Raw genomic sequence first — 26825 nt, 5'->3', positions numbered from 1 at the left:
CTTCAACGTTGTACCAGGTGAGAGCCTTCAGCGGTCCCCATTTTATCCGGCCAAGTAGTTAATGCCACCTGCGGCAAATCTACAATAAGTCACGTCAAAAAAAAACGTACCCCGAGTAGAGTCGACTTGATAAATGAAGCTGTACTAATATCGCGGCCGCGTATGATAATATTCAATAAATCAAACGAAAACTGTAAACCATAGAGGAGCAAACAAATTGTTGTGCTACAATGGCTATTATTTATAACGAGACATACTTGGTGCACAAGAAAAACCTTTGTTGGTAACTGGATGCCACTTGGATGGCAAAGACCTCCCAAGCGAACAATTGCCGGTCCTGGAACTTTCTAGGCTACCACCTTCTTCTTCTATCGTGTGGGTTGTTAGGTGGATAACCAACAACCCCAACAACCCAGGTGTCAGGGTTACTATTTCCACCAACCTATATAGCTTAGTTAGCATTGATGGTGTTTTACAGCTTTAACGTGATAATTACCTATTTTCTCATTACTCGGGTACATAATTATTCCAAAATACAATGTAATGGCAGAAGCATATATAAAAATATTTTTTGCTTGATATTTGACTCATATTATGTATAGCAATATGTTGCTACCTATATTGCTTGTCTTTATTTTGATCTTTATTTTAAATCAGAAATCAGAATCATTTATTCAACGTAATTATCATGGATAAACTTGTTGAAGGTCAATGTAACATTTTTGAGTTTACGTCATTTCTTAAGGTGTTATGGCTGAGGAGAAGAAATGACAAGAAACTGCAACAGCAACACATCTTTTAAAAACCAATGAGGATATACATTACAAGTTATTTAATAACTAGAGGAACACATTCAATACCAGACATTTTTATCATTTAAGTAGTCATTAATCTTATAATAAGCTTTAAAATCTCATAATATCACACCTTTACAAATTTTTCGTTGCAAAAGGTATAAAGGCTACCTACCTCTGACCCGCGTACTAAACGTAAATTGTCGCGAGAGCAAAATGAAATATTAGGCACATTTCTCATGATACCCAAGCTAGGGCAGGCTGTTACGAAAATAAATATACTTAACAGTTAAACACTCAACGTGCAGATTGCAGTAATGTGTGCCTCGCGTTTTGCCAGACACGAACAGAACTAGAAAAAATAACAGTAACGTAAACAAGACAGCTTTGAAACGTGCTAAACTGTTGACCAAGTATTTTTTATGTGGATTATTATGGATAAAATATTGACAGAACTGAATAAGTTGCGTTCTTGATAGGGTAAAGTTACAACGATCTAACAATTTAATACATCAATACATACATAACCTAAATAAAAATAATGCGTACAATATACGTAGGTACAAAATTAAAAAAGAAAAATGAATATTTTTTTATGAAAGATTATTTTTATTATTATATTTTCATTATAAATAAAAGTGTTTTATTAAAGTATAAAATTTAAATTTGAAAATACGTATATCTAACATAACAAAAAGAAAAATTGGGCACAGTCACACGTTTTCGATTTTAAAAAATAAATTTACCTATTTAAAACATATATCGATCGATCAACGGAGTACGGGTTACCAAGGAGTTGATTTATGTCAAAGCCTGGAGAGGTACGTTCTACACGGAGTCCGGGGATGTGACGGTCTCAGCAAGTAAGTAAACAGAAACATCTTGCTACCTTGTTTTGCTACTTTAGATAAGAAGTCCTGTTAATCCACAAATACTTATATTATTAAATGTCATAATTTCGAAGTAGCTAATGATGTGACTAACTCTGCTAAGGGTGTGGATCATGTCACAAACTTGGTGGTACGCTTACACCTTAACCTTTTCACCTATGGTAGACGTGGCGATGCAAATAATCTAGCCCAACTGGGCACCCTCAGGCTTGTGCCCAATTGAGCACCCTCAGGCCTGTTGTCTTAAATTTTGTACCGGGTGAGAGCCCTCAACGCTCCCCATTCGCCAGCTAAGTAGTTGATGCATTCTGCGGTAAATCTACAATAAGTCACGTCAAAAAAAAGCAAGTTATCTACATAATAATCTACTTCTAGTATACCGCTACTAGTTTGCGCTTGTTTTTAAACCAATTCAATTGATTACTAAATAACAATGGGTAGACGGCAGGCCCGTTGCTCTATAATGATCAGGGATAAAATGAGAAATTAGGATGTCGTATAAGCCATATGTAATAGTGTAGTATATAGAACTAGCTTTTGCCCGCGACTTCGTCCGCGTGGAAGGATTTTTCCCGCTAATTCTCGTTCCCGTGAGAATTTCGGGAATTCCTTGCTTAGTGCACCTCTACGGTACCTAAGCTACGTCCCTACCAAATTTCAAGTGCCTACGTTTAGCCGTTTAGGCTGTGCGTTGATATGTCAGTCAGTCAGTTTCTCCTTTTATATACTTAGATAAAACGACCGTTTTACTCGTAGTCTAGTTTATTACTAAGCACAGCTAACGGCCTCTATGGTCCAGTCATTGAGCGTTGAGCTCACGATCCGGAGGTCCCGGGTTTGAATCCCGGTGGGGACTGTTATTCTACTTTGCGGGTTCTGGGCAACAACAAACACCAAATAAGTATTCCAAATGTTTATTTGCGTAAACAATGGTGATTCGGCGGATTGACAAGTAGAAGGGAAGAGAAAACCGCGGCTGTCAGAACTGACCGCAAATATAAGCTCGGATACACGTCATAACAGAATATGAACTCGGATACACGTTATAACAGTTTTCCCCCTTTTACAATGAAAACCCCATGGCTACTAATGATTATAAATCAAGTCTTACAACAGGCTTCTTAATTCTAGTACTTTTACGGAGCCCTTCCGAAAGGTTAGAAGAACCACATATCGGAATATCATTCCGAATCGAAGTCGACGCAGTAGTCTCAACATCAATAGATTTCTTGTTAGAAACAACATCACACAAATTAGGAACATCTTGAGAATTAGAAATGGCATTAAAATTCTTAGCTATCGAGGTTGGGCTATGTTCAGTAGCAGGTAATCTATCTTTGAAAGAATTTGTCTTACTACCATCATTTGGGCACTGAGATTGCAAAATATTATCTGAATTGACCATAGCCCACTCCTGAGTTACACCATCATGATCCGGTACAATCTTCACATCTTCCCCAACTTTTCTTAACTGATCTATATGCCTGCGCCACAGTAAACCATTATCCAATTTTACCTCATAGTGTAAAGAACCCAGGACCCTATTGATTCTCCCAAACTTCCATTTCTCTTGACCATGAGAGTAATTCCGAGCAATCACACGGTCACCGACATGTAGCACACGCGCTTTGCCTACATCATTGTTAGACTGGGGACACATCATTGATAAATTTGATTTAACACTAAAATTAAATATTAATTCGCTGGGGGTTTTCCCGGTAGTTGAGTGTGGCATTATTCGATATTGAAACACAATTTTATTCAGACATTCCTGCATATTATTCTTGTTTGCTCGAAGACATCTTAATTTGTTCTTAATTATTTGTACATAACGCTCAGCCTGACCATTTGTGGCTGGATTGTAAGGGGCTGAGCGCTTGTGTATTATATTGTGACTTTTTAAATACGCTTGAAATTTTGGATTTACAAATTGAGAGCCATTGTCGCTTGCTAAAACATCTGGGTAGCCAAAAGTAGTAAAAATCCCCTCTAAAATCTCTATAGTTGACTCTGTATCTATTTTTTTCATTATATGTACTTCTGGCCATTTCGAGTAAGCATCAACCAGTATCAAAAAATACACACCTAGAAATGGGCCTGCAAAATCAATATGAACTCGTTCGAAAGGCCTGGATGGAAACTCCCACTTGTGTTTGTGCGCAACAGACGTTGGTTTATTTTGATTTAAACAGCATTCTACACAATTGTTAACGACGTTACGAACGTCCTGATCAATACCAGGCCACCAACAGTAGCTGCGTGCCAATGCCAACATTTTGTTTATCCCAAAATGAGCAGAATGAAGATCATTCAAAACCATCTGTCTAAACTTTTCTGGGACAAGCACTCGTGAACCTCGCAGTATGCAATTGTTATGAAGACTGAATTCCGACTGATCTATTCCGAACCTATCCAGGTGTGCAATTTTCTTTCCAGATCGTAAATTATGCAATAATATTTTTAGAGTCGGGTCTTCCAAAGTTCCTTGTGCAATATTTTGTTCCGTTATCGGCAAAACGTTCATTAAACTGATCTGAAAAATGTCAGCTTCCTCTAGAGAGAGTCGCTCCTCCTCAGGTACTGCCAAACGTGACAGCGCATCTGCGTTTGCATTAGCTTTAGACGTCTTGTACTTTATATCATAATTAAACCCCTGCAAGAAAATTGCGTAGTGTTGCATGCGAGCCGCTGATAAATGTGGCAATGCTTTTGATGGTGAAAAAATTTGTACCAATGGTTTATGGTCGGTAAACAAAATGAATTTGCGACCGTACAAAAATTGAAAAAAAACGCTTTACACCAAACACTATTGCATAAGCTTCCTTATCTATTTGGGCCCACTTTCGTTGAGTGGGGTTTAAAGTTTGAGACGCAAACATAACTGGACGTTCCGAACCATCAGGCATCACATGAGAAAGAACTGCACCAACTCCCGTAGGAGACGCGTCTGTAGCTACAATCAAAGGTAAGTCTGGAGAATAGTGAGCTAGTACAGTGTCTGAAAGCATGTGTTCCTTAATCAATTTTAACGATTTTTCGCATTTATCTGTCCATACCCATGGGTTCTCTTTGCGCAACAATTCGTGCAAAGGTTCTAAAATGTTACTTAGATTCGGAATGAACCGTCCATAATAGTTTACCAGACCAAGTAAAGCTTGTAACTCTAGTACATTTGTAGGTGTGAGGGCATTTACAACGTTTTGCACTTTCTGATCTACCTTATGTATGCCTCTCTTGCTAATTTTATAACCGCAGTACTCTATCTCATCTCTCATGAATTCAGTTTTTTTTAAATTGATTTTTAATCCATAATCTGAAAGTCGCGTTAATACTAAGTCTAACCTTTCTAAGTGTTCATTATCTGAGGACCCAGTAACTCTAATATCATCAATGAAACAGTGCACCCCTGGAATGCCAGCTAGAATATTTTCGATTTTCCGTTGCCATTTTGCCGGTGCACAATTTAAGCCGAACATAAGGCGTGTACATTTGAACAAGCCTTTGTGTGTATTCAAGGTAAGCAAGTGTTGATCTTCATCTCTGACCTTCCAGTTTAAATATGCATTTTTCAAATCAATTTTGGAGAATTTTTCCCCCCCTGCTAGACCATTAAATAATTCCTCTGAAGTTGGCAACGGATGCTCATCAACAATAAGCTGCTGGTTCAAAGTGAGTTTATAATCTCCACATAATCTAATTTTACCATTTGCTTTTTCCACTGGTACTACTGGTGTAGCGTATTCAGAATAATCCACTTTAAGCAATACCCCTTCTTTTACTAAATTTTCTATTTCCTGTTCAACTTTTCCTTTAATCGCAAAAGGTATTGGTCGAGCTCGGTAAAATATAGGCTTAGCATCCGGTTTCAGATGTAAAGCCACTGGCTCGCCCTTTATTTCACCTAGCCCCTCTTCTTGGAAAAGTTTACTGTGTTTGTCTAACAATGATTGTAGAGAAAGCGGAACTATACCTGTTTCAATGCTATGAACAGAAGCCAAACAGTCCCTGAAATTGGCCCATGTGAATGCTCGAATCCACTCCCTGCCCAGTAGTGGAAGCCTGGCACCTTCAACAACATACAACTTCAAGTTTTCCCGTTTTTCTGTGCCAACTGACGCGGTGACAATAATTACACCTAGAACATGTAAATAATGATTGGAGTAAGTGCGCAGTTTTACATTTGTCTTTAACAAAGTATGTTCGGATAAGTGTTTAATGTAATCATCTTTGCCAATGACAGATACAGCTGAACCAGTGTCCAACTCCAGACGCAATTTAACATTACTGAAATTAACTGACACCCAAAATTTACTACTATCATTATCTCTGTTGCTGTCAATCAAACAATTATTCACTAAGTATACCGTCTCTGATTCACTTACATATTGTACAACATCTTTTTCTGGATCTTCAGTATCTACAAAGTTCACCTTTTGGTTATTTTTCAACTTCAGGCATGCCTTCTTAATATGGCCAATCTTGTGGCAATAATTACAACTTGCATTAATCCAAGTGCACTTGTTTGCACTGTGATCCCCTCCACAGCGGTAACAAATTTTTGAGTGAGAATCCTGAACATGGTTATTTTTAGATTGTGAATTATTCATTTTAGGCCACTGTTTCTTCATGTTCATACGGAGTGCATTAACATCTTTTGTTTTTTCCCCTTCAATATGGCTAACTTCCATTCCCACAGCAATATCAAATGCAGTTTGCAACTTCAAATCTCTGGTTTCAAGCAACCTGTCCTTGATCTTCTGTGAACTAAGGCCACAAACCAGTTGGTTTCTCAAAGCAGTTTCTAAAAAGGATCCAAAATTGCAGCCAGCCGCCATTCTTCTAAGCACTGCCATATATTCCTTAACTGTTTCACCCTCTTGTTGATGTCTGTGATGGAAAGCGAAATATTCCGCAATTTCTAGCGGAACTGGATCGAGGTAGTTGGTAAGCGCCGCTACATTAGCATCGTACGTCTTGGATTCTGGCTTGCACGGTGAAACTAGATCACATAATGTGTCATATAATTCAGCTCCGATATAATGCAAAAAATACGCATTTTTCTTGCTCGGTGATATGTTATACAGGCTGAAAGCCCCTTCCAGACGCTGGACCCACCTCTTAAACTTCGATTTGGTATCGTAAAATTCCAAAAAGTTCGGTGGAATTGCGGCGGCGTCGTCGAACCCCGATGTTGACAGTGGTGGCGACATTGCATGACAAATTAACCACGCCGACTAAAACAATTTGTTGCCCACGCTTCTCGTCGCCAGTGTTATTCTACTTTGCGGGTTCTGGGCAACAACAAACACCAAATAAGTATTCCAAATGTTTATTTGCGTAAACAATGGTGATTCGGCGGATTGACAAGTAGTTTTTTTTTTTTTTTTGGTTTGGTTTTCCCCGAAGGGTAAGGCAAAGGGAACTATGCCCATACAGCCATGTCTGACGTATTTTTTTTCTTGATGATTAATGAAATGATGAAAGGTGATGATGATGAAACCTAAGCCCCCACCCTCGGAGTAGACTCCTACTCCGAACCCCAAACGAATTAACTCAAAAGTCCGCATAAACTTTTGAGTTATGAAGCGGCTTCCTGACACGAAGCGAAAATAGGCAGATACACTTTGTTTATTGAATACTCCAATATAATAACACTCGCGAATGTCTTCCGACTAACTTAATGCGATCATTAACCACAAAACACCACTTCGTATTAATTATTTAGATCATTCAATGAAGAAAGCAACTGTCCCGTTCCCGCCTCCCGCCAAAAAGCCGGATTGACAAGTAGTTTTTTTTTTTTTTTGTTTTGGTTTTCCCCGAAGGGTAAGGCAAAGGGAACTATGCCCATACAGCCATGTCTGACGTATTTTTTTCTTGATGATTAATGAAATGATGAAAGGTGATGATGATGAAACCTAAGCCCCCACCCTCGGAGTAGACTCCTACTCCGAACCCCAAACGAATTAACTCAAAAGTCCGCATAAACTTTTGAGTTATGAAGCGGCTTCCTGACACGAAGCGAAAATAGGCAGATACACTTTGTTTATTGAATACACCAATATAATAACACTCGCGAATGTCTTCCGACTAACTTAATGCGATCATTAACCACAAAACACCACTTCGTATTAATTATTTAGATCATTCAATGAAGAAAGCAACTGTCCCGTTCCCGTTTCCCGCCAAAAAGCCTCGGATTGACAAGTAGAAGGGAAGAGAAAACCGCGGCTGTCAGAACTGACCGCAAATATAAGCTCGGATACACGTCATAACAGAATATGAACTCGGATACACGTTATAACAGGGACATATCACAAAAATCATCTTTATAATCCCCACTTTGGTTAGGACCTGATCACCTGACGTAAGTTACTGATGTAAGTGAGTAATTGTTACATGAGCAATGTCAAGGGCCTTTGGCGGCTCAATAATAACCCTGACACCAGGGTTGATGAGGTTGGTAATCCACCTCACAACCCACACGATAGAAGAAGCTATTGATCTACCGAACCTACTTCTGATTCTTCTTCTCTCGTGTGGGTTTTGACTTGTGAGAGCAATGACCGACCTCATGAACCCCGGTGTCACCTACTATTTTCATTAAACGTAATGAGTAAGTATTTATATAAAACTACAAAATAATCACGCTATCATAATTAAAGCACATAATAACGGGTTCTTACCGCGTTTAAATGGGGATATGAGACTCCCGATATTTCGACACTGTTGCAAGTGCCATGATCACGCGGTAAGAACCCGTTATTATGTGCTTAAACTTAAAACGATCACGCTATCGATTGTATTTTACACCTAGCCCATCTGACACAGTTTACAAATACAAAAAGATTAGTTCAACATCAGCGCAGTATAAATTATATATATTTATGGTAGCAAAAACAAGTAGATCGCATAATGCAGGAGGTCGCGTGCCACTGATACTATCGTGGCATGCACTGTACTCCCGTGTTCCGTACAAATAACAAACAAAAACTACGGCCCACATTCCCGGAAATGGTTTAAATTATTAGCCCATTATTTTAATTAAATTTTGCGGATGTTTTTGAGGTATTTACTGCCGTTTTAGGGGTTAATTGTTTTATTTAGAACAAAGGGGAACAATGACCGTTACGGAGATATTGCAGTCATAGGAAAGACATCAACGAGATTAGTCTTCTGTTGGTAGCGCACAATGGCAATGAATGTAGGTACCTATGCAATGCGTTAAGCATATTCAGTTTTGTATACAATGAGGAACTTTCCAGGCTTCCAAAAAAATTATTGATGGCGCTTCATGGATAACAGACATCTTTTATTTTTGGGTATAAATTAAGATGACTCTCGTTATTATACCCAGGCACAAGACATCTGCCACCCATTATGATTCTGATCAAAATAAAGAGAGCAATATAGGTACCAACATAATTCGATACCATATTTGATCGAAATATCAAGCAACAGTTATTTTTATATACGAGTAATATGTCTCTGCCGATACATTACATTTTTGAATAATTCTGTACCCGAGCGATGAATAAATAGGTAATTATCACGTTAAATCTGTACAACGGCATCTATATATATACCGATATACCTTATATACCTTACCCTTTTCTAGCCTATCTAATCCCAAAGAACCTTAGAGCAACACGGATCTCCGCGGCAAAGGACTCCCCTTAAAAATGCCAAATTGTTTAAAATTTGATAAAAGAATACAAAAACTACTTAGCGGTTCGACTTCCGCCTACCCCAACATTTAAGGATGAGTTTATGCACATGGTTTTAACTTACAATCATACAAGGTGTTAGTGACATCGTAACGAATACTGAGGGGGATGATTCTGAGTTAATATCAAGTGGATTTTGCCGTCGCAAAATTCATGTTTTTTTTTTAGTTTTTTTATTATATTTTCAATTCTATACTTTTGCGATGGAATATTTCACTTGATATTAGCTCAGAATTATGAACTAAATTATCCCTCTCAGTATTCGTTACGATGTAACTTACACCCCCTACGAGTACGTATAAGTACTACCTATAGGTAAGTACACCTATTAGGTAGCCATAAAAACAGGTATGGATGTTAGTGACACCATAACAAATACTGAGGAGGATGATTTGGGCCATTATTCTGAGTTGATATCAAGTGGATGTTTCCTGTCGGAAAATTAATGTAAGTTTTGGTGTTTTAAAAACTATTTTCAGTTCCATACTTTTGCGACGGAAAATTCCACTTGATGTCAACTCAGAATCATGGCCTGAATCATACCTTAAAGTTTTCGTTACGATGTCACTAACATTCTGTATAATATTGATTGCAGTTGGACGGCAGTACCCATGCTTGCAACATGCAGATTTGCGCTGGCGGGGTAGGACGCAACATGGCCGAAGCTCTGTGGAGGCTGAGAGGTGGTCGTGCACGTTTGATCACTGCTCTTGGGGAAGATACTGATGGACAGTATCTTGCTGGTATCGCACCAGGCTTGGTGCTAGACGGTAGGTAGTTTTGTTGGCGTGTTGATAGCAATGTGTCATAGGTAAGTGTACCTACCTGTAGAGGTATACCCATAGATGTAGATTTCTTTCGTACATCCTAAATCTATGGGTCTAACTATGGTTGGGCGGAAGGCAAGAAAGAAACCACTGCCCTATTTTACCCTAAAAAGTATCATGGAGAAAGCTACACCGACAAGAGCGTCGTTGCTCTTAAATTAGTGATGAAATCTATGGGTACCTAGGTTACAGCCCGGCACTCCATACAAAAATGTCGTTCTCACCTTTTTTTTGCCATGACTTATTGTAGATTTGCCGCAGATGGCATTAACTACTTGGCCGGAGTCGTTCTCACCGTGAGCCGCCTAACGCATAAGTGCGAGGGAGACAGATAGTCCTAGCGCGCTCTCTTACTCCTTAACAAATTATGGCCATTTAGAGTAAAGTGAGATCTAGCGGGGGGTGAGGTCAATCTCGATCGGCATAGAAACGAATTGGTGCGGGCCGGAGTATCCCTTCTATAGGTACATAGTATTTATTATTCTCTATTCGATGCCTGGAATATCCTCACATTTCCAGACAATAGGGTTTGGGTTTTAAAAGGACTTTGGCCCTTATGACTTACGATATAGGAAGGACTTAGTAGAGATATAGGCAATTAGTATACGAGAATGTAATGTTGGATTTCTTGTGCCCTTTATTTAATTTCGTTTCTAGTGGACTAGGAGTGCCTAAGGTTTATTTTACCTGCTTAGTTCCACCTGCTTATCACACCTGTCATGTCGTAAAAGGATTATCCGTATCTTAAATAGGTAATATCACACCAAAGGTGACTTATATTCACAAAAGCATAATGTAAGCCTCACGCACTAGTAAGGATTCAAACTCTATATAAACTGGCTAAGATACGCGACGAGAAGAAAACAGAACAATTTCTGTCTTCTTCTCTCGTGTGCCCTCATCAACCCTGGTGTGTGGGTTATTGTTGACCCACTAAAGGCCCCTGATATAGCTCAAGTAACGACATTGATCTGTACCGTATAGGTCTACTTAACCTAAGCTATTTCCACAGGGTGTGTCATCCCCGGGAGTCGAACAGCATCGTATGCGGCAGTGCTGGACGCAAGCGGCGAATGTCGTCTTGGTCTCGGCGATATGGCTATACACAACCACATATCCGTTGAGCTTGTAAGTTAATCATAAAAATGCCCTTCACAAACACTACATAAGTTTGCGATACCTGATGACTTTCATATTTCAATAAGATGATGAGATTGCTATTTTAGTAACTCATTTCTTCCAAAAAATATATCATAAACATACCTACGTATCCTATAAGTACCACGTCCCACTGCTGAGCACAGGCCTCCCGTTAAACATACCACGCTGCTCCAGTGTGGGTTAGTGAAAGCGACCAACAGCTTAACGTGCCTTCCGAAGCACGGAATCATCTTACTTGTTCCAACAATCAGGTGATTCAGCCTGTAATGTCCTAGCCAAACAAAGGACAGTCCCACAAAGTGATTTTCGAGATTGTCACAATCGGGAATCGAACAGGGACCTCCAGATCGCCATTGCTCTAACTTGACCATGGAGGCTTTGTAACCAAAACCAAAAATGTAAAATTCATTACAGGTAGACAGGCACAAGAGTGCTTTAGAAAAAGCGGCGATGGTAATACTCGACGGTAACGTACCACAGACTACAATAAACCACGTGCTAAGACTATGTCATCAGCTGAACAAACCAGGTAAGCGTTAACAACCCTAAACTACGTGTCCACTTGAGCGATGGGGAGTCGGGAATTCTTGCTTAGCTATATTATTTCTAATAATTTTCTAATATTAGTTTATGTATATTTTCACCTGATTGATCTAAAAAGTAAGATGATTCCGTGCTTCGGAAGGCACGCTAAGCCGTTGGTACCGGGCTACTAGTACGTAGTATTATTCCTTATTCTATGCTACTAGCCCAAACACCTCCACCAACCTGCAGTGAATCAGCGTGGTGGAGTATGCTCCATACCCTCTTTATAGTTGATTGAGGGGAGGCCTGTGCCCAGCAGTGGGACGTGTACAGGCTGTTTATGTTATGTATGTTTAATTTTTGATGTTCACTTGATTGTGCATGCTGTGACTTGTAACTGAGCCAGCTCTTAATCTTTTTTTTTTATTATTTGTAACTTTGCTTGTGCAGAGTGTAGCTTGTAAGTAGTCCATAATAAATAAAATTGTATTGAATCGTATGAATCTGCATTCACTAGACTGGGCATTGAAGCAATTTTTTGTATGACGACCCCAACATAAAATGCTTAGAGGATGAAATTTTGCTGGGTTGTAGTATAGGATTGGGTGAAACTTGTATAAAAAGCAAGAGAAAAACATGCGGAAGTTAGGTAAATACCTAAAAGTACAAATCAAGTCCAAAATGTCAGTCCAAAAGGAATTAATTTTGGGGTCTAGTAGCTTCCTTTTTTACACTAAAATCCGCACCGGGAGTTGCTATGACAACATAAGTGCCCACTCTCCGTACGATTTGTTCCCTATGATTCAGTTAAGTGGATGCATACCTTTACAATACAGTTCACAAGACACACTACAAATAAGTAGAATTACACCAAAATGTATTATCATTGATTATCACAGAAACAGTAATCACTATTAGTAAGCACTAAACAGAAAAGGCGTTTTTGGAAACGCATAGAAATATCCAAGGGTTTAACAGGCATTAAAAGATACATAATATGTAAAAATAACTCCTTTATTTCATTATTCATTATATCAATTACTACATATAAATTAATCTATACCAATTAATACATAGTTTATTTAATGAACTTAATGTTATTTAAGTATAACAAACGGACGGACAAAGTTTCGTTAAGTTCGTTAAGCAGTGTAAAACTCTTGAAAGTACTGTGTGGTCACTCGCAACAAAGGTACTTAGGTACTTATGCGATTAAGGGTTAAATTAATCACAGTTTTAGTGTTTATTGCAATTGATAAATATCAACTGAAATGTTCTAAAAAACTATATACTCCGCCCGACCCAGTGGCTAAACCTATTATACCATTTACGTGGTCCCAAGTTATAAAAACCGAAGACAAATTATAAAAGCCATATAATTATTTTGATTATAAACCCTCGAGATCCCGATTAATATGAATAGTCATATATTTATTGAAATTGTTACACGATTTCTTTTTTAACATGTAATCCATAAAAGAAAAGATAACACAAACTAAGACTACTTACATAAATTCCATTTTCATTAGACTTTGTATAATGACCGTAACTGTATTGGTAGATATATTTTTTACCTGACAAGATTCAAAGAACGATAAGATTCTACCAATTCTAGCCAACAATATAATATTAACCCTAAAAGGAAAAATAAATTGGTCCTTAGTGAACAAATACAATACAAAATGCACAGCTCTAATGTAATTTGAATCCTCTAATACAATACACGAATTCAGTCAAGTGTCGGATATTTAAAAGTCGAACAAACGTTCATGCTAATAAAAATAAGTCATTTTAAGCGGAATAAAATGTCACTTGTATAAAAATAACTACTAAAACTATAACACTACTGTGATGGACAACCATGATAACATGACCGTATAAAATCCGATGTTAGGTATATATATTTAGAAATCAAATTCTTTTGAATTTTTGACAATTTTTTGTCAGTCGTATAAAACCCACAAAACATTACATTAGCTGGGTCAGATCTCCCGTAAAATACAATTATAAAAAAAAGAAATACTAGCTAAATTAATATAGACTACAATCTTATGGACGGGAAAAAACTTAAAATTAAAAGAGATTACAAATCTTAGTTTGATGTAGATTCTACCACACATGTCTTTATAATTTACTTGTTCAAAGTACAAACATTAATTACTTTACTCAAGTGTTTGTAATTCGTAACGAAATTAAAATTACGAATGTTTTACCATATATTTTTTTATATTTGAATTGCACTTCGGTGGTTAGTAATGAAGTACGGACACTACCTTACTCAAGTGTTCGTAATTCGTATAGAAATTAAAATTACGAATATTTTATCATATATTTTTCTTTTATATTTGAATTGCACTTCGGTGGTTAGTTATGAAGATAGATGTTTTCAAAAATATTTTTCTAATCTTAATCATAATACATATACTTTGTAATTAATGTGGAATACACTGGAATGAGCCACATGGATTTCAGTGCCGGTTCACATTATTCCAGTAACAATCTAGCGCTGGACTTGAAATTTTAATTGGAATTGGTCATAAGATGTACCAGTTTTTACCGGAAATAATACTTACATAATATTAGGCACTTCCACATTACGATTATCCATTTTTTTGTCTGGAATTCTAAAATCAGCCGTAAGAATCACGAATGGCATCCTAAAAAGGCCTGACGGTACATCCTTAAAGGATAACTATCCTTAAAAACGTGCGAGTGGGTGATTTTATCGGGTATCTAAATTTTAATACTTATAAGAATGTGTACTTATATGTATAGACAGTGTAATTAATAAGTAGTTACTGAAATGCGTGACATATTTCTTGACCTTTCTAACCACACAAGGCAAATGACAGCCACGACAATCTGCTAAAAAAATCGTATCACTTCCATTTTACACACTCTTTTAAATGGTAGGCAATATTCATAAAAAAAATATACCATTGAACAAGCTTTTTCATTTATGGGGTTTAAAAAGACCACATCAAAACAATTCATCTAAAAAGCAATGTTGTTGTTTGAAATTTGCGCATATAAAAACAAATGAGTAATGTGAACAAATGTCAAAAAGCAAAATTGCTTTTTTATGGCCCTTTAAATGATAAGGAATATTTAAAATGAGACTTATTAGTTCCACTGTCGCTGTTGCTGCAACTGATCGCGCAACTGTTGCAGCGCGTGCTCCGGTTGGCTGTGTTGCATCTGGGCTACGAGGTTCTTGGCTTCCAAACGCAACTCATACAATTTGAGCGACTCTAAGTAAAGCAACACGGCGGCAATACCTGTGAAAGAAAGATATAAAACTGATACAATAGTTCATCTTTGGATGTACCTCTGACTACCTCAATTGGGATGTATATGTAGTCGTGAGCTTATGTATGTTATGTTGTGTAATACAATGCATAGATAGTTTATTCCACAAACAGGGAAACAGAAAGAAATGAAGAACACTATTAAGTAGGTGGGTATATCACTAAATAGCAATCTCAATCAATAGAACATAACAAATACTTTTTAGCACACACAGAAAATACAGAAATACAAAATAAAAGAGTAAAGAGTACAATAGGAGGCCATATTGCTAAACAGCAAACTCTACCAGGCAACCTTTGGGTATAGGAGATACTGGACCTTTGTAGTTTGGAGGAAGTTAAATTTGTCGAAAGTTTTACTTAACAGTTTATATTCATTAATTACTCACCAAATAACATGAAGGCAATGACAGCAAAGGCATAAGACCAAGAGAGGACATTGAACGACGGGTAGAGCAACCAGTCGCGACGGTAACAGTTACCGCCGAAGATGGCAACTGCCAAGAAGAGGAAAGCACCTGAAAAGAACAAATGTTTCATTACAAGTTTGTACTTACCATGTACTGTTGTTTGGCTTGTGCCAATTTCACAAACAAAGTGAAGATACTATTACCAAAAATCACATATCATCTATTGTGTTAGTGTTCACTGCCTGATGCCACTTTAATGGCCAAAGGTAACCTTGACTACTTTAGCACATCAATACCAAAATTGATCCAAATAGTGTTTAATGGTCATGGCATGTGGCTCTGCCTACTCCATAAGAGACTATGGGTGTAAGCGTAAACATCCAATGTCTCATCTGCCTAAAACTACTGTGCTTGAAACCTTGATAGCCAAAGAAAAGTAGCTGCAAGAAAATCAATCCACGGCCGTACATTCTAATGGTTTTTTAATACAATTTCAGTCTGACTAAAAGAGCTTACCATTAACAACCTGAGTAATACTTATGATTAAGTATTTTGAAGCAAGCAGAGAGTATTTCAAAATAACCATTGTTCATTTTCTTCAAGTTCTAATTATACACATTACAAGTATTAGATCATTGTTTCCATAGTGATTAGGGTTGACAATTCAGATTTTTATTGACCAGTTCAGAGGCAAATTTACAATTTTGTACTATTCAAAGCTTATGGTAAGAAGTGATACTTACTAGCCAATGCAACCATGATGAAGGAAGCAGAAACAAAAATCCACTCATATCTCAGGACTGTTCGCAGTGGCCAACGCACTATGACACACGCCAACAACACCTGGGCAGCCAGAGATAATATAAGACCCAATGTCACAAACGCCTGCACTGACATCAACCAGCCTGGCAACAACCATTCTCTAATCACGTAGAATTCCTGTAATTAAAAAGGACCTAAGTTTGTACTGTATTAACCTTATACAAATTAGTACAATCTTATCCTTATGTAGTTGTATAGAATGTAGAAGTAACCAATAATTTTATTTAGCAAGATTTCTTTCTACTTCAACTTCAAGTTTATGGTTGTGTGGCAACCGGTTCTTTGTACTTTAAACCAATTTTGGCTATTGCTTACCTGACTAAAAACATAATGACAACCATGGAACAGCTTGTCAAACTGATATGAAGGGAACCGAAACCGTTCGAAGCAATACTCCCAGAGTCCCATGCGTTTGAATGACGAAAACATTTCTGGATATGACTCTATCCAATACGGACCGGCGAATGATAGCAGGAGAAAAAGCCCGGCTATGTATGTTATGCTGGCTCCAATGAGAGTGGCATCTGAAATGTAGAAATTGTTGGCACAAATCATATAAATTCTTTAAACGAGATTTGTATCATTCTACTACACTTTGCTTAACAGGTTCCATAGCGGATTAATGTAGTATTTATTATTCCACTATAGAAACCTTAAAAGTACATGACGAGTAAGCGTATATATTCTAGACTACAAGAGGGAAAAAATGGGCGCATGTATTACTATGAAACTCTAAGAAGTGTATAGTAGAAAAATAATGTTAAATCAAGACTTTTTCAACAAAAACGTTATTGAAGGGCGTGTCCTGAAAACGAAAGTACTTACTGGATGCCTTCGGATATTCATTATCAGCAGCAGTCATTCTGGTATCAGGATTTTTGAATGTTATTAACAAGGGTAACAACCGTTTTTACTTAGAAACTTCTAAATTGTCTCTCACGATTGTTAGTTTTTTGTTTACTTATCCGATGGCTCGGTCGGTTTCGATCGTTTGACAATGGTTTGACAAATTCTCCGACTGACACTGACTTTTTTTTTCTTCGCCCATTTTGACACACTATAGTGTTGCCGGGTAATCGCTAGCATAACGCTAGATAATAGATTAGGTAACGATACTATTTAAACCCAAGCCTCCATGACAATAAATTGTTTGTAATATATGGTCGGCTCCACTAAAGAAATCCCGCGGTACCTGCATAGAATTATTATGACTTGTTATTTAATTCTGAGAGACTTCTTTCATGACTCATACTAAATGAACTAAACCGATAGAATCAATACCTAATCGACTAGTATTGATTAATAATAAACCGGTAATACTACTGCTAAAGAAAACAAGAAATTCGTCCTTTTCATTCAACCATTCATTCGTTCTTAATTAAAGCGGCCTACTCACGTTCGTTACAGAAAACATGGGATAGGGTATAGTGGCTAATGACTGACTTGCCAGAATTGGCAGGTTGGGCTAATTTGTATTTATTTTTTTAAATCATAATAATCTATATTCTATTTTATGCAATTTTTTTTTGTTGTTGGCTAATGACTGACTTGCCAGAAGTGGCAGGTTGGGCTAGATTTGTATTTATTTTTTTAAATCATAATAATCTATATTCTATTTTATGCAATTTTTTTTTGGTTTATCCCAGTATAGGCCTAAACCAATCATTTTTGAATTTGTTTTCGAATTCATGTTTAGATCATAAATATTACGCGGTGAAGGAAAACATCGTAAGGAAACCCACATTCCCGAGAATTGCGTTTCGGAGGTATGTGACCTAACTTATATTGGGCTGGTTTACCCTTCGCGGGTTGGAAGGACAGAAAAATGGGATGACGCCAGGGAGATGAATGTCTTTATTTTATGCGACATTGTAAGAATATATTTTTGGCGCTTAATTATAGATAAGTAATACATCTTATAAATGGTTTATATAATAATGGGGAATATTAGGGTAAACTGTAAAATATAGCTATTTCCTTGATAAGCTGAGTCATAGTCAGACAGACAAAGAATGTGAAGTCATATATTCAAAAATAAAAAATGCGACGCTACGTAGAAATATGTATTAAAATATATATAGGTACAACCGTAAAAATAAATTATAAACGGGCACTTTAAGAGATTCTTATATAAAGTCTTAAAAGTCAAAACATATGAAAAATCTTAGAATTATTTTGGTGCTTAAAATATATATAATACTAATGGACGGCATACGGTTACGTAATTTATAATGGAATTGTCAATACAAAATATTAGGACGGCATTTATATGAAATTAATCTAATTAAATATACATATCTATTTCAGTGCAAAAAATAAAAATAGAGGTGTAAAAATGCTATTTTACAGCAATAAAACTAAATCAAACAAAAATACTTCTCACAAATTCGTAGTGTTCACATTAGAACTTAAGTTATACTGGCAGCCACGAAAGTGTCTTAAAACTTAATGATAGTCTTACTTACGAAGACTTGATCGCTTAAATTATTTGTACAAAGATGAAACGTTATAATGAAAAAGATAATATACCTACTATTAAAAAGGCACTGGAATGATGTGTCTAGCTACCACACAGCGGCCTTAATGTACAATTAGGTCCAACATCATTTTGTTAATGAATCCTAATTCCTAATTCATTAATTGCAGTGATGCACTCAACGTTATGCTTTCGACTCATGCTCCAACTCAAAACGAGCTTGTGACTCTTTGAACCTTTTCTGTTTCTTCGCTTGAATATTTGCTTCTGTGAGAAATAGAGCTGCAGCGATAAGACACGCTACTGCACCAACGACACCGAGGCCAAAAGACCAACCTGCAACAAAATGCCACAAAATATATTTCTTATCTAATGTTATTTAAAGAATTAAATTCGTACCATATCACGATGTCACAAATCGTACATACCCAAGTAGTTATTCGGATGATCTGGCATCCATCCATCCGTATTACCCAAACACGCAAAAACGATTACTGCAATAGCTCCGCAAATACCTGGTTATAATAAATAAATACATACATGTAAATATTATTATACTATAAAACAGAAAATAGATCTGTTTAAATTATTTTAAATTATTATTAAATGATGACTTATATTTATTACCTGAACCTAGCATGATGTATCCTATAACTTTTATCAGCAGCACAAATCGACGTTGGTCAGGACCACAACACAAGAAGAATATTAAAACTAATATCGTGGAAACCAGAACTCCAAGCAAGCATAAAGTAAAAAAAAACTGTGTCGCTATCATAAACCCTGAAAAGAGGAAAATATTTATTATAATGATATTAAATTGGACATGCAATTTTTTTTTCAAAATTTTACGAAGATACTAAAATATTTACCTGGTAATAAATAACCACGAATTTTATCATACCCTGTAGTAAAAGGGTCATATACCCAGCGACATCCAACAAAAAATCGTCTTTGATACTGATCTAATGGATCAGGAAGAGATCTAAAGCAATGACTCCATAAGCCCAATCTGTAATACGGAAAAAAATTATAACATTATTTAACTCATGAAACTAATTATGATATCAAGCTTGGGGTTGTTATAAAATGTATTTAGGTAAGTTTCACCTGTCTAGTCTCGCTCCTCGAATTCTGTGATCACTAACAAGCCAACTAGGCGTACCAAATGCCAATGCCACTGTCACAAGGGCAATAACAAACACACCAATGCCACAATTGCCGGCCAAACTTCTGTTCTTCATTGTTTCTGAAGTAAAGGAAACAATTTTAATTGCATTTATTAAAGACATACAACTTTAACCAGATAATAATCTAAGTTTAAAAGTTCAAAAACATTTATAGTAAACAGACTGTACTTGCTCCACTTACACCTAACATATGTAAATAAGTACTTACTTATTTATATTAACAAAGCTACGATAAAAAATGATTTCGCAAACCCATTATCGAACATAACCAACGCATATTATAAACTAGTGGGTGTAGGCTTAAATCTAAGGTGGGTAATTTATGAACTTTGGTCTTTTATAATCTTATTTTTTGTTCTAAAATAAGCTCTAAAATAAAGATACACGTAAATCTAACATTAAATAGCAACCGGCCATTACCACAGTGCCTACACAAAGCTACCGTAACCTTAAGGTTAAATGTCCTACATTCGGAACATGATAATTACTCAAAAGACTGACGTTTCATGGAACTCCATAAAGCAGTGCCATTTAACACCAAACGCAAGGCTATATGCCTGAGACGAATAACAAACTACAAGACAAATGTTTCGCAATGGAGTTATATTTGGTAGTAGGCATGTTACGCATAACATTCACCCAGAAACACAATGCTAAAAAGTTCACACACGTATTTACCGTGGGAACTTCGAAAATGACGGCTTAGCACAATAAAATATATTATTTTTGGTATATTACAATATTAACATTAATTCATTTGACTATAATTATTAATATGTGTCATAAATTCATAATACTTATACACATAGTTAAATATGACTCGATATGTACTGTTAAGTACCTACAATGTTCATGATTCATGTAATCATTATAGTGATTTGTAGCTTTATTAGACTACTTAAGCATAATCCGGCATAATAGATATAGATAACCACTATTAAACGGAGGGATCATGGGGCTTATTTTTTTAACTGCTGAGTGGAGAAACAAGCAACGTTCAAAATATTTAACATATTCTCCAAAAATATGCCTACTACTATTTACTACCTCCTAAAGTTCGAAATAATAACATACCTACCACTGTCTTAGAAGTTCTATCCCTAAACATGATTTCATTAAGTGATCAATATCTTATATCTTATCTTATATTGTAAACACAGGAACGAATAAGATTCTGAGAAGAAATGCATAAAATTATTATAAAAACACGTACCGAGATAGATACTACATTTACAAAATAATCGAAATTAATGGTAATATATAAAAAACTTTTAAATATAGTTTATTAATATTATATTTTGCTCAAGTTTTAGTTAGTAATTTTGTTAGCATAAGTAATACGGCCTTATATGTACAAAATTATACTGTAGAAACGTATATAACTTACCTGCAGGTATTTTTCCGAATTATAACTATAAATAACGTAATTTATGTTATTCAATTTAAGTAATAATATTTTATACACACAAGTATATAAGTTACATTGCACGGTTGATGCACGGTGTTTTGGGCGTTGGCGTCGAACACAAGCAAGCTTTATTGAATGAATGTATCAAAACAGCTGTCAACGTTCGCATTTCCATGTCATTCATTCATTTATTAAAGCGGCCTATTCCACGCACATGATTATTCTGATTAATTAATAGCAAATACCTATTCTTATTTACAGATTTGATTAATATACAAATTATTTGTTTCAGTTTTCTTTGAACCCACTGATCGAAGAAAAGCGATAAAAGTACTTCAAAGTCCCCATCGCATCGCTTATTCTTCGCCTAACTTAGCGGAACTCCGAGCGATGGCCAATTTTATAAAGCCAAATTTTGCAACTACAGTAGCAGCAGAGGAAATATTGTACCTATCAGAAATAGTAGTACAAGTTGTCGAAATTCTCATTATTACGCTAGGTTCAAAAGGTGTCCTTATTATACGACGTGTAGGTAGAGACTGTATAAGAGCAAGAATGTACCCTGTGGACGTTACGAAATCTGTAATTAATGTTTCTGGAGCAGGCGATTGCTTTGCATGCGGTTTCATCAGCGGCGTCCTCTTGGGACGAAAAGAATCTGAATGTGTGTCTCTAGGTTTCATGACTGCTAAACGTGCCCTGCATTCTAAAGATACTGTACCCTCGGACTTGGTAATTTCTGTCAATGTGACCGAAGCGCCTTTTGAATTAATTACTTAGAAATACCTATTAAATCTCTTTTAGTTAGTAAAACACTAAAATTAAAAAAAAAAGCCATTCGGTTCGGTACAAACATTGCGAGGCATGTGCCTGGCATGCTTCGAAATATGTTATGTTATATATTATGTAATATGTTAAGACCACAAACATTATGGGGCATGCGCCCCGCACACTTTGTAAGCATAGTACCTAGCTACATCAAAGAGAGTATAACCAACCACTATGTAGCACGACTGGCCACAAAAATGAAGGTATACGGACAATGCGGGGCACGTGGCTCGCTGTATCCGCCTTTATGCGTACGACAACAGCAATTATCAGAAAAGTAAAAACAGTAAAAAAAACAACCTTAATTTCCTTATTCCAGTATCACAAAAAATACCTATTCAGAAAATAAAACATGTGAAATAAATAATATCATTTTGTGTATTCATTTTTAAAAATAAAAATACAATAAGCAAATCACACTTATTTAAATCTACATTTGTTTATCTGTTAACATTAAATCAGTTCAATCTTACCAAGGCATACAGTACATGATTAAGGCACAGTATTGTCATAGAATAAGAAATAATAGTATTGATTTAGTCAAAGACTTACACAAGTAATAAAAGCATTATTTTGTATACATTAAATGTATTATTCTTGTGATTCCATTTGCACTTAAAGCTATGAGATTCTTTTATAAAATAAGTATTTTACTTTCATGGACGGATTATTTCATTAGTCAACCTTCACATTATTTTATAAGCTGTGAAACAAATTCAGGCCAAAACCATGTTTCACTTGTTGATTGTAAAATATTTCAATATGATAAATTAGATATCAGTGTGCCCTCCTGAGTATTGAATTTTTCTCTCATGCATAGTGTAAGATGAAGGGTCTCGACTTTGCATTTCATGAAGCCTTTTATATTTCTGTACTCTTGCTTCAACTAGGAAGAGAATTCCTGCTGGGAAGAGGAAGATCACTCCAATGACTCCAAGGGCATATGCCCAGCCCAGATCATTGTGCTCCCAGTTGGGCATCCAGTCACGCCCGTCTCCTCTGGCCCCAAAAGTTATAACTGATATGAGCCCAGAAAATCCTGAAAAATAGATTTTTTCCGTAATTAGTAGACTTGAAAATTATAACTTAAGTTTAGGCTTTAACATTGCTACTCCAGTCTTTTAGAAAGGTACTTAAACTAATGAATATCTTTTTCTAATGAAACTAATTAATCTAATGAATGAATAATCAGAAATAATTGACAAAGAATTTAATAAAAATTAAATGTACATACCTCCCATGACCAGAACCGTTCCTAATGTTACCAACAGGGTAACATAATTATCATCATCTTTGTCTTTTTTCAGAAACAAATATGACAGAAATATTGAGGCCAGAACACAACACATGGTGATTGCAAAAAAGAATTGTGTGGCTATGAAGAAACCAGGAAGCAGTATGTCATGTATAATGTAGTATTCTTCCTCGAAAATCCACCAGCAACCCGAAAACACAGTGTCGTACCAGTGATGGGGCTCCCCAAACCCATTGAAACATACTTCCCACAATCCTGAAAGTACAAGTTACATGTTAGCTGCAAATATTGTAATAGTTGCGAGAAAGCAAACAGATTGAATTTATTTACTTTTCCACATCTATGTCATACATCAAATTATAAAAAATAAGATGAATTCTTACCAATTTTGATAAACTTCGGATTCTTTAACTTGCCATCTGCAACTAGCCAATAGGGGCTAACAAACGCTATCAACACCAACAACGAAGCAAAACTATAAAACCCTAAGGCAAACCAACCCGTTTTAGATTTTTGGACCATTATTTTATTAGTTAAAACCGATTAATACAAACTAAAAACAACGCCCTTGTACAAAAACGTACAATTTGACAGACAACAACGCAACGATGAAGTTGAATGAGTGAATGAATGGATGAGATTACTTTTTAAAATTTTGTCAACTCTAGCTTTTTTAAAGAAGTTATTTTTTAAAGAAGATTATACGGATACATAGAGAAACACGGACTTCGGCGGTAACACCTCAGAACGCTAAGCTATATCTGGGGGCATGGCAGTGCCCCCGCCAAGACGAGCTAATTACTATACTCTTAGCGCTATGCTATAGATACGCAGCGAAAGGTTAAGTACAAAAAAATAACAATACTAGTCTAGAGATACTAGTTTATGACGGTACTTTGGAACCAATTTGGAACATTGGGAACAACGATTGGAGAACTATCTGTCAAAAATGACATGTTATAGGTCATTGGTCGTCATAACCTAGAAAGTGTAGGGAAAAGGTAAACAAAACTTTAATTATGTTTGTTTAGGTATTTTTTTGAATTATGACATGAATAAGATTATTTATTATGATTTTGCGTAACTTTACTCGTGTGAGTCTCCTCCGGAGTTCCCAATTTGGGTGGAATATTCCTTGGATGAATTACTATGAAAGAAAATTATCAGTGCTATGTGATCACCTGAATATAAATAAAACTAAAGCTGAATATTTAACCTTGAAACACCCTATTATAAAGAAATTAACAGGTGACAAGATGACTGAGCTGATAAAGACTCTTCGTAAATTGGGATATCCAAAAGAAACTTTGGTAGAGGAACCATTGCTGTTTGGTATGTTGCCTGTAACTATCAAATTTCGATACGAAGTTCTACATGAATGTGGATTTGAGAATGTGTCTCCAAGGCACATCACTTCATATTTACCACTAGTGAAACAAAAAACCATTGGAGACCTAAAAAGTACTGGTGAAATTTGTGATATTGTAAATGTTGAAAACAGGCTTGCAAGTTACATGTCACAATGGCCGACGTCGCTCACTACACTTGTATATGGAGATGTTAATCTCAGTACACTGTATTCATTACGCCTTAAAATTATTCAAAGATATTTGGAGCTTGTATTGGATCTTACCACAGAGGAGTTTTACCGAGGATTAGAAACATATCCCACAATCAAACATCGTCCATTGGCATCAATAAATGAAACTCTAACAATTCTCCAATCACAGATTAATATACCCACCCATAAAATAAAATCTAATTTATATTTAATACACGCTGATCCTGATAACTTGAAACATATTATTTATAACTTTCAATCAATTGGTGGAATTGACATAAAAGAAGTCATTAGGATGCATCCAAAGATAGCAACAAAAAGTTATTCAACATTACTGGAAATAAGAAAGGTCTTTGAAAAATATAATATAAGCAATGAAGCTCAGACAAAATGCTTTGACATATATACTCTAGGGCCAGACACAATAGAAGACAGATTAGAAAAAGCAAAATCGATTCCAGAGTTCAGAACTTTCTTCAATCATCCCCGGTTCTTAAAGATGATATATTACAATAATACTGCAATGAGAAGACTTGCAAAATTATATAGTAATAATAAAAAATGTTTGAGCCTCAATATTCTGTCTGGCAGCTCGGCCCACTATGAAACATTTGAGAAGGCTCCTGGGGACAGACTTGGAAAAGGCAAAGACCTTTTATTTTGTATCTCACAGTCATTGGGACATGAGTACCGCAAAATAGATATTCGTAAAAATATTAAAAGACATCCATATTGGATAAATATACCATTAGTACAAGTCCAACATGTATACCAGCAACTTTCTCTTGAATTTTCACCTAATGATATTTACCAAAATTGTACAATTTTACTGTATCCTTGGAGTAAAATAAAAGAAACTCTGCAAATATTTAACAAAAAGCGAAAGGAAATTCATTCTCCACTTCATCATGAACATGTAGATCTTAACAAATTAAATAAATCACAAAAGTTGAGTCTGGTACTATATTTGCTGGAAAAAAACCATTACTTCACTGGTAATGGAGTTTGGATTGAAGAGAAAAATAAAAAACCAGATTTAAAGCATTCACAAGAATATATAGCCACATCTGTATGATAAATTACTATTTATTAGAATATCTCTGAAGAATTAAATAAAATATTCATCAAAATAGTTTATGCTTTGTTTTTACTTTCAATACAATTCCTATATGAATATTTATTTTTAACTAAGTAAGTACTTATTTATGAAAATAAGTACCATTTCTTCCATGTCTTAATGGGGGTTTCTATAGTGTACCTATTGGTTAGACACCACCAAACTACCCTTGCATTTAGTTCCCGCTAGATGGACTACATTTCTAATTTGATTGTTCACCACTGGTCTTGGTCTTCCTTCAATCAATGGACCAACGTGCTGAACTTAAAACTTATTGGCCTATTTGTAACTTTGTCTGTCGTGTTACCATAGCGTAACTTCGTCGTAAGCAATCGAATTGAGTCGAAATTTTAAAGTAATCGCGCCGCGCCACACTGTTTTTTTTTTGTTATTTGGTTCGTAATTTATTCGTTAAGTAACGTGCATCAACGGTGGCTACAAGTTGTCTTTGATTACTTGTGGCTCCAATTGTGGCTCTGATTACGGGGGCGAGCTCATCTAGGTATATGTAAGCAACCATATTTTT

At 36.0% G+C, this 26825-nt stretch overlaps 6 protein-coding genes across 7 annotated transcripts in view; 2 read left to right on the top strand and 4 right to left on the bottom strand.

Annotated features, from left to right (window-relative positions):
- The window catches only part of LOC126381856 (uncharacterized), a 148053-nt gene extending 125373 nt beyond the window's left edge, over positions 1-22680 (top strand). For both annotated transcript variants that reach the window (XM_050031378.1, XM_050031379.1), the window contains exons 9-12: positions 10007-10181; positions 11251-11366; positions 11814-11928; positions 21831-22680. In XM_050031378.1, the coding sequence (XP_049887335.1) occupies positions 10007-10181; positions 11251-11366; positions 11814-11928; positions 21831-22318 (894 nt within the window). In that variant the 3' untranslated portion in view covers positions 22319-22680. The remainder of the gene's footprint in view (positions 1-10006; positions 10182-11250; positions 11367-11813; positions 11929-21830) is intronic.
- On the bottom strand, positions 5682-7046 carry LOC126381865 (uncharacterized). The gene is made up of 2 exons (XM_050031400.1): positions 6067-7046; positions 5682-5819 (listed from the first exon to the last, which is right to left on the bottom strand). The coding sequence occupies exons 1-2, from the start codon at positions 6892-6894 to the stop codon at positions 5814-5816; spliced, it is 834 nt and encodes a 277-aa protein (XP_049887357.1). The 5' UTR covers positions 6895-7046; the 3' UTR covers positions 5682-5813.
- LOC126381868 (uncharacterized) lies at positions 12920-17489 on the bottom strand. The gene is made up of 5 exons (XM_050031406.1): positions 17290-17489; positions 16780-16988; positions 16386-16581; positions 15622-15750; positions 12920-15202 (listed from the first exon to the last, which is right to left on the bottom strand). The coding sequence occupies exons 1-5, from the start codon at positions 17324-17326 to the stop codon at positions 15048-15050; spliced, it is 726 nt and encodes a 241-aa protein (XP_049887363.1). The 5' UTR covers positions 17327-17489; the 3' UTR covers positions 12920-15047.
- LOC126381870 (uncharacterized) lies at positions 18514-21691 on the bottom strand. The gene is made up of 6 exons (XM_050031408.1): positions 21518-21691; positions 20051-20189; positions 19813-19952; positions 19568-19723; positions 19369-19455; positions 18514-19276 (listed from the first exon to the last, which is right to left on the bottom strand). Exons 2-6 carry the CDS (start codon positions 20182-20184, stop codon positions 19125-19127), a joined length of 669 nt encoding a protein of 222 aa, XP_049887365.1. The 5' UTR covers positions 20185-20189; positions 21518-21691; the 3' UTR covers positions 18514-19124.
- Positions 22681-22726: 46 nt separating the features above from the next.
- Positions 22727-24318, bottom strand: LOC126381869 (uncharacterized). The gene is made up of 3 exons (XM_050031407.1): positions 24005-24318; positions 23601-23876; positions 22727-23405 (listed from the first exon to the last, which is right to left on the bottom strand). The coding sequence occupies exons 1-3, from the start codon at positions 24141-24143 to the stop codon at positions 23137-23139; spliced, it is 684 nt and encodes a 227-aa protein (XP_049887364.1). The 5' UTR covers positions 24144-24318; the 3' UTR covers positions 22727-23136.
- A 251-nt stretch (positions 24319-24569) lies between these two features.
- LOC126381861 (transcription termination factor 5, mitochondrial-like) lies at positions 24570-26317 on the top strand. Its single transcript, XM_050031394.1, has one exon. The coding sequence runs from the start codon at positions 24692-24694 to the stop codon at positions 26255-26257; it is 1566 nt and encodes a 521-aa protein (XP_049887351.1). The 5' UTR covers positions 24570-24691; the 3' UTR covers positions 26258-26317.
- Positions 26318-26825: the final 508 nt, after the last annotated feature.

This window comes from Pectinophora gossypiella, chromosome 3 (assembly GCF_024362695.1).
Source record: "Pectinophora gossypiella chromosome 3, ilPecGoss1.1, whole genome shotgun sequence".
Classification (NCBI taxonomy): Eukaryota; Metazoa; Arthropoda; class Insecta; order Lepidoptera; family Gelechiidae; genus Pectinophora; species Pectinophora gossypiella.
Note: the sequence above shows the minus strand (reverse complement) of the source record. Positions and strands in the feature narration are given on the sequence as shown.

What these genes read in the sequence shown, in the direction of transcription:
- LOC126381865 (XM_050031400.1), bottom strand. Translation starts at nt 6,894, where the DNA reads ATGTCGCCACCACTGTCAACATCGGGGTTCGACGACGCCGCCGCAATT.
- LOC126381868 (XM_050031406.1), bottom strand. Translation starts at nt 17,326, where the DNA reads ATGACTGCTGCTGATAATGAATATCCGAAGGCATCCA. An exon ending in TGAATATCCGAAGGCATCCA is followed by an intron (nt 16,989 to 17,289) that starts GTAAGTACTTTC and finishes TCTACATTTCAG; the next exon opens with ATGCCACTCTCATTGGAGCC. An exon ending in CATTGCCTTCATGTTATTTG is followed by an intron (nt 15,203 to 15,621) that starts GTGAGTAATTAA and finishes TTTCTTTCACAG; the next exon opens with GTATTGCCGCCGTGTTGCTT.
- LOC126381870 (XM_050031408.1), bottom strand. Translation starts at nt 20,184, where the DNA reads ATGAAGAACAGAAGTTTGGCCGGCAATTGTGGCATTGGTGTGTTTGTT. An exon ending in CGAGGAGCGAGACTAGACAG is followed by an intron (nt 19,953 to 20,050) that starts GTGAAACTTACC and finishes TCCGTATTACAG; the next exon opens with ATTGGGCTTATGGAGTCATT. An exon ending in TCGTGGTTATTTATTACCAG is followed by an intron (nt 19,724 to 19,812) that starts GTAAATATTTTA and finishes TCCTCTTTTCAG; the next exon opens with GGTTTATGATAGCGACACAG.
- LOC126381869 (XM_050031407.1), bottom strand. Translation starts at nt 24,143, where the DNA reads ATGGTCCAAAAATCTAAAACGGGTTGGTTTGCCTTAGGGTTTTATAGT. An exon ending in TCCGAAGTTTATCAAAATTG is followed by an intron (nt 23,877 to 24,004) that starts GTAAGAATTCAT and finishes TTGTACTTTCAG; the next exon opens with GATTGTGGGAAGTATGTTTC. An exon ending in AACGGTTCTGGTCATGGGAG is followed by an intron (nt 23,406 to 23,600) that starts GTATGTACATTT and finishes TCTATTTTTCAG; the next exon opens with GATTTTCTGGGCTCATATCA.
- LOC126381861 (XM_050031394.1), top strand. Translation starts at nt 24,692, where the DNA reads ATGATTTTGCGTAACTTTACTCGTGTGAGTCTCCTCCGGAGTTCCCAA.